At 44.6% G+C, this 13,770-nt stretch overlaps 2 protein-coding genes across 6 annotated transcripts in view; one reads left to right on the top strand and one right to left on the bottom strand.

Annotated features, from left to right (window-relative positions):
- The window catches only part of MEIOB (meiosis specific with OB-fold), an 83,383-nt gene extending 77,943 nt beyond the window's left edge, over positions 1 to 5,440 (top strand). For all 5 annotated transcript variants that reach the window (XM_089682110.1, XM_089682107.1, XM_089682106.1 and 2 more), the window contains 3 exons: positions 1,606 to 1,792; positions 1,942 to 2,028; positions 4,964 to 5,440. In XM_089682110.1, coding sequence (XP_089538236.1) covers positions 1,606 to 1,792; positions 1,942 to 2,028; positions 4,964 to 5,074 — 385 coding nt within the window. In that variant the 3' untranslated portion in view covers positions 5,075 to 5,440. The remainder of the gene's footprint in view (positions 1 to 1,605; positions 1,793 to 1,941; positions 2,029 to 4,963) is intronic.
- Positions 5,441 to 9,182: 3,742 nt separating this feature from the next.
- Positions 9,183 to 13,225, bottom strand: FAHD1 (FAH domain containing oxaloacetate decarboxylase 1). The gene is made up of 2 exons (XM_089682104.1): positions 13,034 to 13,225; positions 9,183 to 10,347 (listed from the first exon to the last, which is right to left on the bottom strand). Exon 2 carries the CDS (start codon positions 10,326 to 10,328, stop codon positions 9,663 to 9,665), a length of 666 nt encoding a protein of 221 aa, XP_089538230.1. The 5' UTR covers positions 10,329 to 10,347; positions 13,034 to 13,225; the 3' UTR covers positions 9,183 to 9,662.
- Positions 13,226 to 13,770: the final 545 nt, after the last annotated feature.

Raw genomic sequence — 13,770 nt, 5'->3', positions numbered from 1 at the left:
AGAATACATTCTATGAATGGTGGCAGGGCCAAGCAAATGACCCACTGTGGTCAGTGAGCAGAGGAAAAGCCTGTCAGAGCCTATAATCGAACCTGGGCCTTCTGCGGTGAGAGACGGTGTTTCTTCTCGCTGAGCCACCTGGAATGCTGGACAGTTCCCTTGACAAATCTTTGGATGATCCTGCCTTTGCCCTGTTTTGTCTTGAACCGTGAACTCCTTGCTCCTCCCATGAACTTCCTTATAAAAGCCATGTCCATGCACTTCCTCCTTGCCAGATTATTGTGCCTTACCAGCCAATATCCCGCTTACTGTTCCTGCTGCTGTCTTCCTCTACGTTACTGACCTTTGGCTTGCTACTGACTACGATTCTGCCTCATCCTATCTACTACCATTGGTGACCGACCCTTGGCTTGTGACTGACTCCGCTTCTGTTTGATCCCTGAACTGTTTGATCCGCTTTTGGTTTCCAGCCTACTCATTCCCTGGTGGGGTGATCCTGAGATCTGCGACCTGGCATTCACACGCAGCCAAATCCATCTCCACCATTAGGAGCTCTGGGGAAGACCGGTGGATGGTTAGACCCCGCACCTCAGGTGAGCCTGCGTCATTCCCAGGGTGGGCCGCTGGTGTACCAATCCTGCTGGTTTCAGGTAAGCCTTACAACTGCTGTAGCAACTGGTCTCTGAACCTGACCCAGATCGTGACAAAGCCTTTCGCATAGAACCTGAGCATGTAGGCAGGTGCACTTAGCCACTTTGCCTCCAGGTGGCTCTGTACAGAATAGTGTCTGGTACAGCAGGTAGTGGTACTAGGTGTTAGACACCATTTAGGTAGAGCCTGCTTCCCAAGAGGGTCCATGGGAGAGGTGTACCCAGCTGGTAGGTGTCTACAGAGAACACAGTCCTGTGAGTACTGATGAGCCTGGGCAGAGGAGAGACTGTAGGGAGATGGCTGTGAGGTGCTGCACATGCTTTCACTTGTGACAACTGCAGACCGTCCACTATATGTGATTGACTGTGTATGCCATTTGACTCCAGAATGTATGTACTAGTGATGTGACTGTCTTGCCATTCCCTTAACAACACCAGTAAAGTGCAGTGAAGCTAACTATCATGTGGACATTCCTTCTTTGAAATATAAAGTTCTATGACTGGGAATGTCATGGAGAGGCCTGTGGTGAGAAGTAGGACACAAGATGGTGGAGAGATTGGCATCAGCAGGTGGGATTGTGTTCTAGCAGGACTCTAGCAGGGGTAGGGCCTTGTGATTGGGTGCCAAAATTCACTAATCACTAAGACCCTCTTACAATTAGGACCCGTAAGATTGCAGCTATCACTGTAGTAGAGCTGACTACTACAGTGATTTCCAGCTTCCCCAGCAGTCCGTTAGGTACAAGTAATGCATTCTTATATTGTGCCAAGCTGGGCCAGTGCAATACAAATAATTCCTGGAGTACAGCTTTAGGGCTTCTGAATGCAGTGATAAAAATTCTTCTGGTTATAGATTTTTCATGGCATACCATATCTCAGAATGCTACCTTTCAGTGATACATTTTTAATCCTCCCTGTAAGCTAGAAATATTTAATGGCATAATTCTTTGCTCAGCTCTCGTTGCCGCTACTTCATCAAGGATCCATCCGAAGGATGCAACTACGCCTTCTGCAATGAGATGTCCCAGGACCCTAAATCTGCCCTCCCTAGTCTGGATCTTCAGATGAACATTAGCGATCACACCGGGACTCTGTCTTGTAACCTATCAGACAAGGTGGCCGAGGATACATTATCATGCACGGCAAGTATCTCTTCACTTATTTTACATTTCAAATGATGCTGCACAATACATCACCTCTAATTCCTTGCCAGGAAGAGTAATCGCCGCCGTTTCCTCGCCGCACAAGTCATAATGATTTTTCATGGCGCATTTCCATGTGTTTGATTTAGGTAGATGGATTTTTCAATTTAACAGAAGACCAGAAGACATCGCTGAAATGGAATTTTGTGCTGGAGCGCTTCAAGATCTATGTGAAGGTGAGAAATCTCAAATAGACTTGTCACCTCCAGGGTTCTAAACACCGGTCTTATTGCTACAAATCACTTAAAGGAAAACGCCGGTTTAATAGAAAAGCAGGATAACGGCTTAAAGGAAAATTACGTTTTTATATGATTGCTATACACACCATTATGAAATGTGATGATATTAAAAATGACCTATGCAAAACAGGAGGGACTGACCATGGACAGAGCAGGTAACAGACAGTGGAACTACTACTGTACAAGGAATGAAACAGTCCCTCTGTTGCTGTTACTTTGACACTACAGCAGCATGCAGTGAAATGAGGTAACATCCCTGATACAGTGCCTTAAAGTATTCATACCCTCTGAAATTATCCACATTTTGCCATGTTACAACCAAAAATGTAAATGTATTGAAATTTTATGCGATAGACCAAGACAAACTGGCATATAAATTGTGAAGTGGAAGGAAAATGATAAATGGTTTAAAAAATGTTTTACAAATAAATATTTGAGAAGTGTGGCATGCATTTGTATTCACCCCCTTTACTCTGATACCCCTAACTAAAATCTAGTGGAACCAATTGCCTTCAGAAGTCACCTATCTAGTAAATAGAGTCCACCCGTGTGTAATATAATCTCAGTATAAATACAGCTGTTCTGTGAAGCCCTCAGAGGTTTGTTAGAGAACATTTGTGAGCACTGAATAGGAAAGAGTGACTAGTCCAGGGTTAACACTAAGGAGTATTACTATTATTATTATACAGGATTTATATGGCGCCAACAATTATTATTATTATACAGGATTTATATAGCGCCAACAGTTTTCTCAGCGCTTTACAATATAACGGGAGACAATACAGCAACAATACAGTCCAATACAAGAGGGTTAGGAGGGCCCTGATCCTTGGAGCTTACAATCTATTTAGTGATAGATATTACTCAGTGTTGAGATGCACAGCTCTAAACAGCAGGATTGTCAATGGTTGCTAATCGGCAATGGGTGGTGCCTTTAAGAGAGGTGAAGCAGTGTTGCTCTCCTGTTGATTTGTGCAAAATCAGTGAATGTGTCACACAGGGTACTATCCTGCTCACAGACTCAGCTGTAATTGTAGGGTTAAAACTGTGCAGGCCAGTCAAGTTCCTCCACCCCAAACTCGCTCATCCATGTCTTTATGGACCTTGCTTTGTGCACTGGTGTGCAGTCATGTTGGAACAGGAAGGGCAATCTCCAAACTCTTCCCACAATGTTGGGAGCATGAAATTGTCCAAAATGTCTTGGTATGCTGCCGCCTTTATTATAATTATTATTATACAGGATTTATATAGCGCCAACAGTTTGCTCCGCCCTATACAATATAACGGGAGACAATACAGCAACAATACAGTTCAATACAAGAGGGATTTGAGGGCCCTGCTCCTTGGAATTTACAATCTAGGAGGGAGGGGCTAGTGGTACAAAAGGTAGTAACTGTGGGGGATGGACTGGTAGGAAGAGTAGAAGATTCCAGTATTAGCTGAGGGCAGGATAGGCTTCCCTGAAGTGATAGGTTTAAAGAGATCAACGAAAAGTGAGCAGAGTAGGTGATAGTCTGATAAATTGGGGTAGAGGGTTCCAGAGGATGGGGCAAGCTCTGGAGAAGTCCTGGAGACAAGCATGGGAGGAGGAGATAAGGGAGCTAGAGAGCAGGAGGTCTTGCGAGGAGCGGAGAGGACGGTTTGGGTGATATTTGGAGACAAAATCGGTGATGTAATTTGGGGCAGAGTTATAAATGGCTTTATATGTTATTGTTAATGTTTTGAATTTAAGAATTCCTTTCACTGGAACCACGCAGAAGCGAAAAGAGAAGCCTTGACTTTTTCTTTTTTGATGGTGGTATGGGTTTCCAACCGGCGGGGGACACAGCACTAAAACTGGGGAAATTGTTTGAGTTGGAGGCAGGTAAGTACTGCTAGTTTTAGTTATTATAATGTATGAGGGGTGCTCAAGTCAGACCGGAACTTTTGAGTTTAAAAGAACAAATTTCAAGGAGTGGAAACTGCATTTAATTTTCGACATACTCGCCTGCTACATTTATACACTTATCCCAGCGTTTAAATAATGCCTGAAAAGCTTGGGCATAGAAAGATTTGGCAGTACGCCTCAACCATCCTAGGACAGCCTGCTTCACTTCATCATCAGTACTGAAATGCTGACCACAGAAGATTCGTCTCTTGTGCAATTTCACAACAGGTTATACATAGATTATCCAGGATCAGGCGTTCCATGCACTGAATGTTCACAGGAATGACTACTGTGGGCTGGGAACCACCACAGCCGGGATCGTCACTGACGGACGTACAGCCATCTTTGAAACGTTTACACCATTCAGATGCCTTACTGCGGCTGACCTTCTCATCACTGTACTGTGCTTGAAGTCTTCTGTAGATATCCGCAGGATTTAAGCCTTTCATTCACAAGAAACCGCACGCGGTTCTTTGCACGCACTAACACTGTTGTCTATCATCTTGATTAATGGTCTCTGGACTGGTCCGCGACATGTGCGCCGCCTATCAGTAATAGAACGCACTTATTACTGTGTGTAGTACCAACATGTTAGCATCCCTGTTTATACCTGGAAAATGAAAAGTCCCGGTTTGACTTGAACGCCCCTCGTAATAAGGTCAGGTTTATTATGGGGGAGAGGAAGTCCCCTTTATGTAATGACAAAGTTATTGGCGTATGAACGGGCCCATAGTGAAAATGTAAAAACTGCTCTGTCCATAAAGGGTGTATAGATACCAGAGCTGAAGTGGTTGTGAAGAGGGGACAAAAATCTCTATTGTGACTGTATATGAAGACAAGGAACTCTTCAGTACCTCCAATACAGCAGTATAAGTAGAACAGCCTTGCCTGACAATACCTCTACATGATTTATTGAACGCTTCTTTCTCATTTCTGTTTTTTCAGGTTACCTTGTCACCAAAAGCCAAAAACGGCCTACGTGTGAACATCTTGTCCTGTAAGAGAGCAGATCCTACCGAAGCACTGCAGTGTATCCTCCACCCTGACAATCACTAAACATTTCAGGTCCGTTGACAGCCTTTCACTTCTCTGTAGACTTTACAGAGGGAGCAGTACTGTTCTGTTCACACTGTTTAATAAGGCCTACAGTAGAAGGTAGAGTTCATAGCTGCAAAAAAGCGTTTTCAACGTTTTTCTTGAAACTGTGTTTATTATAATGCCAGGTTTTAGCCAAACTGACGTTTTACAGTAACCTTAAATGTCAGTCTTCAATAAAAGCAACTAAGATGTATTGGTAAATGTATTTCTATGAGCATGTTCTCTTTCATTCCTGGATATCCATTTTGTGTACATGAACAGTTCTTCACTGTTTGACGAATTGAGACTTTTATGCTTTATTGATAAATAAAAATGTTTCTGTTTTAAAAATATATATATTTCTGCGATTTAGCTGTATTTTGCTGTAATGTTGCTAATTAACAAGAAGCAAAACCTAACATTTTATTCACCTTTCCTTGTCCTGTTATCAATACAACACTTTTGATAGTCAGCAGCTAGCAGTCAGTGATTCTGGTGTGCCATCTTGTGGCCATGTGCTTGTACTGTACAAACTGCTAGCAGTCAGTGATTCTGGTGTGCCATCTTGTGGCCATGTGCTTGTACTGTAGAAACTGCTAGCAGTCAGTGATTCTGGTGTGCCATCTTGTGGCCATATGCTTGTACTACAAAATCTCATGGGTTCTCACTGATATTTGTCTATGGTGTCTTCTAGGCCCAGTGGTCTCCAAACTGTGACCCTTTGCTTGCCTTTATCTGGCCCTTGGGGCACTTTTCCTTTCACTGATACAAGACTCTATTCCTCCAACTGACACCAAAAATGGGACATAATTTCTGCTACTGATACTAACAACGGCACTATTCCTCCCACTGACACCAACGATGGGGCATTATTCCTCCCACTGACACCAACGATGGGGCACTATTCCTCCCACTGACACCAACGATGGGGCACTATACCTTCCGCTGACATCATCCTTGGGGAACTATTCCTCCCACTGACACCAACGATGGGGCACTATACCGTCTGCTGACACCAACAATGGGGCACTATTACTCCCACTGACACCAACAATAGGGCACTATTCCTCCCACTGACACCAATGATAGGGCACTATTCCTCCCACTGACACCAACAATAGGGCACTATTCCTCCCACTGACACCAATGATGGGACACTATTCCTCCCACTGACACCAATGATAGGGCACTATTCCTCCCACTGACACCAATGATGGGGCACTATTCCTCCCACTGACACCAATGATGGGACACTATTCCTCCCACTGACACCAATGATAGGGCACTATTCCTCCCACTGATACCAACGATGGGACACTATTCCTCCCACTGACACCAATGATGGGACACTATTCCTCCCACTGACACCAATGATAGGGCACTATTCCTCCCACTGATACCAACGATGGGACACTATTCCTCCCACTGACACCAATGATAGGGCACTATTCCTCCCACTGACACCAACGATAGGGCACTATTCCTCCCACCGACACCAACGATGAGGCACTATACCGTCCGCTGACACCAACAATGGGGCACTATTCCTCCCACTGACACTATTGCTCCCTTTAATACCAAAGATGAATGGTTTACTCCCACTGGACAATTTCTATTCCCAATGGACACATTCTGGCCTCCTGAAGTTTGAAGGACAGTAAACTGTTTGGAGACCCCTGCTCTAGGCTAAAGCTGGCCATATACTAGCAGAATCTTATTTGAAATCTTTCATTTTGGGAATGTTCTTAATCATTCTTGGGGTTATTTTTGAGCGCAGTGAAGAGGAACGGGATGGAAATGTTTTTTTAAATAAATGAAACTAATTTCTAACAGTGAATGTGCTTTTCATTCAGGAAAGTCCATTCATTCCAAAACTGAATGGTAAAAGCAAACACAATTTGAGTATTTTCGACGAACGATTATATATTGAGAACTTTTGTACGGTGGGAGGTAAAACCACAGACCTGTTTTTACCACAACCAGGCCGCCCATGTGAAAGTGGCCTTAGGTAACAAACTTGAATGTTGTGCTGTGCTGTCTTTTGCATGTTGTGATGATGTTTTGTTGAATAAATTGGATAGCTAGCTGAGCCCACAGATTGTCTACTTATCACAAGAGATGGTAGAAACAAATTTTGCTTTATGTTACAGAATATATAAACAGACTTGGGAGAGTGAAGATAGCAAGTATTTTTTGGCTGTGCTTTTTACTTGTTTGTTCTCCATAAAGCCTGACTGCGTTGTTGGGCAGGGGATATATTAACATTTTTTTCCTGCTATGTGTAATTCCATTAGAGAGAATGTTTGTGTTTGTGTTTTTTTTGCTTTTATAGCAGATTTCATAAAAATTTTCACTCACTTTCTGTTTGATGAAACCGTTGTCGATGTGACAGTAGTTGACGGGAAATCTGATTGCAAAAGATCAGTGATTGATGTCAGAGTTTCTATAAAACTTTATACATCTGGACATGTACACAGAATTCCTTCCTTGAACCTCCCTACTTTGATGTGTTCCTCCCTGGGATGATCTTAATTGCAAATGAGTGGGCAGGTCGGAGGCAAGGTTTCTGTGTGTATGTCTAAAACAATACAGATTCACTGAAACGCTGATATCATCTGTGGACAGCCATTCGTTTGCATTTGATTCTCTATGGGAAGTGTGAAAGAGCTCCACCCCGCCACATGACTCAGGCTTAGGGGTGGCAACTTCTTCTGCTTCCACTGAGCGGCAATCTCTTTAGGGTTACGTTCACACTAGCGTTGTGTGCAGGCGGCAGAGAGGCGTTTGGGAAGCGTTTTTACCGCTCCCCAAACGCCTCTGCCAATTCTGCACATTACAGCACATGGTGCTGTTCTAACGGGAGCGTTTGCGTTACGTCGCGGCAAAACGGACGCCTCTGGTTGAGTCAGGAGGCGTTGAAGCCTCCTATTCTCATCTATGGTGCCGCTCCGCAAATGCCCGGCCAGCGTTTGCAATGCGGTTGTGACGCGTTTTCGGAATGGTAACACCACTCAAACTGCATTACAGGCGTTTGTGGGGCGTTATTAACACTCGGCAAATGCCTAGCAACCGACGCTAAACCGCACATGCGGCGTTTGCGGAGCGTTAAAAAACGCTCCGCAAACGCCGGGCCAACGCTTGCCAAACGCTATAGGGGCGTTTGGCAAGCGTTGGTAAAACAGCCAAGTGTGAACGAGCCCTAACAGAGTAAAAACCTGACAGGGATTCTAACCCTTTCCCACTCCATCCAGTCCCCGATCACACTGGATGCGAATTGGTATGCAATTTACATGCCATGCAACTTGCAAATCGCATACCAAATCGCACCCTATTGTCCGTAATTACAGCGGTCATATCAGTGCGGTTCAGACTTGGTTGGAGCCGCACCAATTCTAAAGTAGTACAGGCACCACTTTTGGTGCGATTTGCATAGAGATCTGTGTCAGATGTCTTGCAAATCGCACCTGAAAATGGCATCTCACCCGACTTTGAAATCGTGCGACTTCACTGTAAGTCGGACGATTTCAAAGTCAGGTTTGGTGTAACCGGGGTGTCAAGTTTACCCTTCAGTAATGCACAGTTGTGCTCCTCTGTACTGAAATTTCTCACTTTGATTTCAGTGCTCAGTGTGAGCTTCATACAGTTTGCATTAGACAGAGCCTGCCTCATTTCTTGGCTGGACATCCAACATTATCTAGCTCTATCCTCTTCAGCCTGACTTCTGCCTGGCCCGTCCCTTTCATTCATTGGATTTCAGTTTTTCAATCATGGAGGTTCAGCGTCACATGTGGGAGATACCTAAAGTAATCTGCATGCAAATACAGCCTGCCCAGGAACAGGACTCTTCTAGACTGATACCCATCTATCTAGGAATTTGAATACTTGCCAGTCCACTGCTTCCATCACGACTGAGGGCTTTTGAGAGGAGTACTGAGGCAGGGTGCTGTGGTGTTTTCAGGACACTATGCACAGCACCCTGCTAGCTCCTCCCATCAACCATGATCTGCCTACATTGTGTAGAGAATCATAGAAACCCAGTGATGATATACCTGGGCCTAAAATTAGTTCTGTAATGAAAAAATCCCTCTAGCATGTCATATAAAAATTTTATTAGCATGTTGATGAGAGGAAAAACCAGGAATAGCAGAAAAAACATCAGTTGTAAATCATCTTTGTCTCATCTCTTTCCATATATTGATTACAGGGAAGGGAAGGACCATACACATTGCTTTAGGGCCCGTATCAACAGACTTTGGGCTGATGTCAATGGGTGAATGCAGCTTGCTCTTAGATGTACTCCATCTTCATTTGATGTCAGTTTAAAATGCTTCTGAGATGATTCAGAGTTCATCGACGGGTGCATTTGTCCTTCAGATCTCCTTTTGACTTGCATTGCCCTATTTCTAAGCTGCATCAACCTACTTCAAGCTGCTTTTGCATTTTCATTGGCCTCTACAATTGCCAAAATGATTGGTGCTCAACAAGTAAAGAGGGAATGTAAAAATAAGGTCCATTTATGCAAAAACCGGCCTGCTTTGCTATTATTCGTAAGTTCTCCTGCGATTCCTCACTGCAGTTGTTTTTTAATCTGAAACTTCATAGTAATGATATTATCTATGCCTGCCACCATCTCATCATTCTCCCCCACGGCAGCAACTCCCTTCGGTGTCCCCGTCAGTATCAGATCTCCTTCTTCCAAGGTGATTATCCTGCTGATGTAACTGATGAGGAATGGGATGGAGAAGATCATTGAAGAGGTATGTCCTTCCTGTCTGAGGTCATCATTCACCTTCAACCATATCTTCAGATTGTGGGGGTCTTTTATTGTTTCTTTGGAGATGAAATCACTAACAGGGCAAGATGTATCAAAGGCTTTGGCCAAAGTCCATGGAAGACCTTTCTTCTTACACTGGTCCTGAATGTCCCTGGCGGTCATATCCAGGCACAGAGCATAGCCCTCTACATGGTCCATCGCATGTGACTGAGCTATGTTTGTACCTCCTTTACCAATAACAACGCCGAGCTCCACCTCATGGTGCAGGTTATTGGTGTAGTAAGGCAGGAGAACAGGCGCACCTTCCCTCACGTAGGCTGAGGGAGATTTAAGAAATAAAACTGGCTCCGTGGGCACCTCGTTTTTCAGCTCCTTGGCGTGTTCCGCATAATTCCTTCCAACGCAGATAATTTTTCTTCCCCATTCCCAAAACCGGCTCAGATTTCTAGAGGAAGCCATCCTTTGATGATGGAGATGTCTGGAACAAATCACATTTATCAAAGTTTAACAAAACGTCTTTGGTGCTTTTCTCCAGGGATCAGACAACACACAGAAAAGATTACTGCAGTTTTAGTCCTCATGCACACGGGACGTTTTTGCAGCGGCTGATTGTGGCTTTTGACATTTTTTTCTACAACCAGTAAACCCCCCAGCATGTTCTCCTATGTGTCCATCCCCGGCGTGTTATCCTATGTGTCCATCCCCAGCATGTTCTCCTATGTGTCCATCCCCGGCATGTTATCCTGTGTGTCCATCTCCGGCATGTTATCCTATGTGTCCATCCCCGGCATGTTATCCTATGTGTCCATCCCCGGCATGTTATCCTGTGTGTCCACCCCCGGCATGTTATCCTGTGTGTCCATCTCCGGCATGTTATCCTATGTGTCCATCCCCGGCGTGTTATCCTGTGTGTCCATCCCCGGCGTGTTATCCTGTGTGTCCATCCCCGGCGTGTTATCCTGTGTGTCCATCCCCGGCGTGTTATCCTGTGTGTCCACCCCCGGCGTGTTATCCTGTGTGTCCACCCCCGGCGTGTTATCCTGTGTGTCCACCCCCGGCGTGTTATCCTGTGTGTCCACCCCCGGCGTGTTATCTTGTGTGTCCGTACACACATAGACTGTAATCAACGTTTTTTGGCAGGGGCGTTTTTTGGCTGGAAAAAACCATCAGAACTAGTGGGTTTCTAGAGGAGTTTTTTTAGCTGTAAAAATGCTCTACCGCTGAAAAACGCGGTAAATCGCAGCAAACCAGCGTTTTCTGACTTTTTTAAAAAAAATAAAAAATTTGGGGGGGCTAAAAAATGCAAACACAAAAAAATAAAACCGCGGCTAAAAGCTAATATAAAACGCTGAAAAACTTGCATTTTTATAGTGACTTTACATAGCAAATGGGGAAGCACCGCAAACACCCCACAACCGTATTTAATGCACGTGGTTGTGGCATGTTTGTCGTCAAAAATAGGATTAAAACAGGCAATGATGAGGCATCACGTCACTTTCTTGCTGCCTGTCAGTAGCCTCTGAAGCGTGATCCAAATGTGGATCGGGCTTCAGAGGAAAGGGAGATTTAAACGCACATCTAAATCTACCCATAAGCCCAACTTAACTTTCAGTTTAAAGTGTTACGAAACCCATACCCCTGCATTCATTATATCTGGTCCCCCACAGTACACACAACATGGAAATGCAATTATTTTAGTAAATTGATAACTACCTTTTCTTATCAGCAGTATATAGCAGTCTTGTGACTGCTATCAGTGTCCAGCAGAGCACTGGTTAAAGCTTGTAGGAGGAGTTTTAATTCTCCTCTGATTGTCCTATGAGGCTGCATAACCCCTGACCCTCTATCTGGACAGCGCTGATTGGCCCTATGCTAATCACATGCACCCTCCCCCCAAAAAAACCTCTCTAGCAATACACACTAAGTACCCGGTCACTCCAGGTGCGACTTGCCATGCGATTTGCCATGCTATGGGAGTTACAAATCGCATGGCAAGTCGCACCCTATTGTGCACAATTAAAGTGGTCATATCGGTGCGATTCCGCATGCACTAACTCAGGTGCGACTTGCATAGACATCTGTGTCTTGCAAGCCGCAGATGTCTTGCAAGTCGTACCTAAAGTCAGAACAACATCCGACTTTGAAATCGTGCAACTTCACTGGACGTTGCACGATCTCAAAGTCAGATGGTGTGACTGGGGTGTAAAGTGAGCATGTGCAGAGTAGCTCCTAGAGCTCTGTACATTCAGCAGATGTATTAGGGAAAGTAGAAGAAGGGGAGGATCAGAGATGACAGGATCAATCAGCCTTTTTATACACAATTCAGAGGATTAACCCCTTAGCTTCCACAGTGAGTATAACAAGCATGCTTTACTGCATATACAGACTGATTTTACTGTTGTGGGTTTAGTAACACTTTATTATCCACATTCTGAGTTGATCAAAGGATGTGCAAAGCTTGGCAGCCGCTTGGCACGAGACCCAGAAGCCAGCAGCACCTATTGTAGTAGCAGTAACTACTACAGTGATTTCCAGCTTCCACAGGTATGGCACATACTGTACACTTCACTTCACTGCTCCAGGCTGGACTAATAGAACTATGGAAACATTGCCATACCTGGATGGGCAGCACAGTGGCTAAATGGTTAGAACTTCCACCTGGCAGTACTAGGGTCATTGGTTCAAATCCCAACCACGGCACCACCTGCCTGCAGTTTGCATGCTCTCCCTGTGCCTGCGTGGGTTTCCTCCGGGTACTCTGGTTTCCTCCCACACTCCAAAAACATGCTGGTAGGTTCATTGGCTCCTTTCTAAATTGTCCCTAGTATGTGTATGTATGAATGTGAGGGACCTTAGATTGTACACCCCTTGAGGGTCAGGAACTGATGTGAATGTAATATATATGTAAAGCGCTGCGTACATTGACAGCGCTATATAAGTACCTGAAATAATAATTCAGCTTTAAACTCAGTTGTACACATGCATCATCCATACTGAACCTTGCCCTGACACTTCTGTTCTAGGTCAGCATGCAGGACAGTCAGTCCTCTATATGGAAAGTCATACAAGGGTCAGGTCAGGTCACCAGTGTTCTATGCAGCTTGTGTTGACAGCGAAGCTAGCAATCAATATATCATAAAGATCCCCAACAAGACAGAACTCACCTTGCAGTCACATGGAGGAAGAGGAAGTAGAGCAGAGAGAGGGGTAAGGAGCCACCCAGGAGCAGATCTCCTGCCCATACACACAGCTTAACCCGCTGCAGCCAATAAGAGACTCCAAACCGTCAATGACAAGTCAGACATCGGATTCACTTTCTGCCGCATTGTATGTCAGAGTGATAGTTATGTAGTTCCACCCCCTTCACATCCTGCACGATGGTACAGCCCGGGGAGGAGTCATCCTCCTACAGTGCCGTGTGATGTGTTGGTGTCAGTGATCCCAGTGTAATCAGATTGTGGGGTGGAGTGGCTCCTCCAGATCCATGTCATTCTGTACTCATGTGTACAACATCTCATCTGTATGGTGTTGGTGTAGTTCAGTCCTTACATTGGAGCGTTTTGTGAAACTTTTGTTGGATCATTTGAAGTGGATCTAAGGCTCGGTTCACACCTATGCAGGTTGCGTTTGATCTGTTTCTGAAGTGTGTTTTGCGTTGCGTTTTGTACGTGTTTTTGTTGTGTTTTCCGGTTTAAAAAAAAAACGTTGCTGGGCAGGTTTACAACACAAAATGCAGCAAAAATGCACTACATGCTTTTCTGCAGCATTTCCATTGAAGTCTATAGAACCAAAAACGCAACTTTTTGCATGAAAAAAAGTCCCTGACCCTTTCCAAAAACGCACCGGTTGAGAACGCGGAGATGTGAACGTGTCCCATAGGAAATCATGTTAAATGGACTGT

Source organism: Staurois parvus, unplaced genomic scaffold (genome assembly GCF_062004578.1).
Source record: "Staurois parvus isolate SC_StPar_1 unplaced genomic scaffold, SC_StPar_1.0 ptg000285l, whole genome shotgun sequence".
Classification (NCBI taxonomy): Eukaryota; Metazoa; Chordata; class Amphibia; order Anura; family Ranidae; genus Staurois; species Staurois parvus.
The sequence above is the reverse complement of the archived record's forward strand: the minus strand, read 5'-3'. Positions and strand labels throughout refer to the sequence as shown.

Coding starts and splice junctions, on each gene's coding strand:
- FAHD1 (XM_089682104.1), bottom strand. CDS start 10,328: ATGGCTTCCTCTAGAAATCTGAGCCGGTTTTGGGAATGGGGAAGAAAA.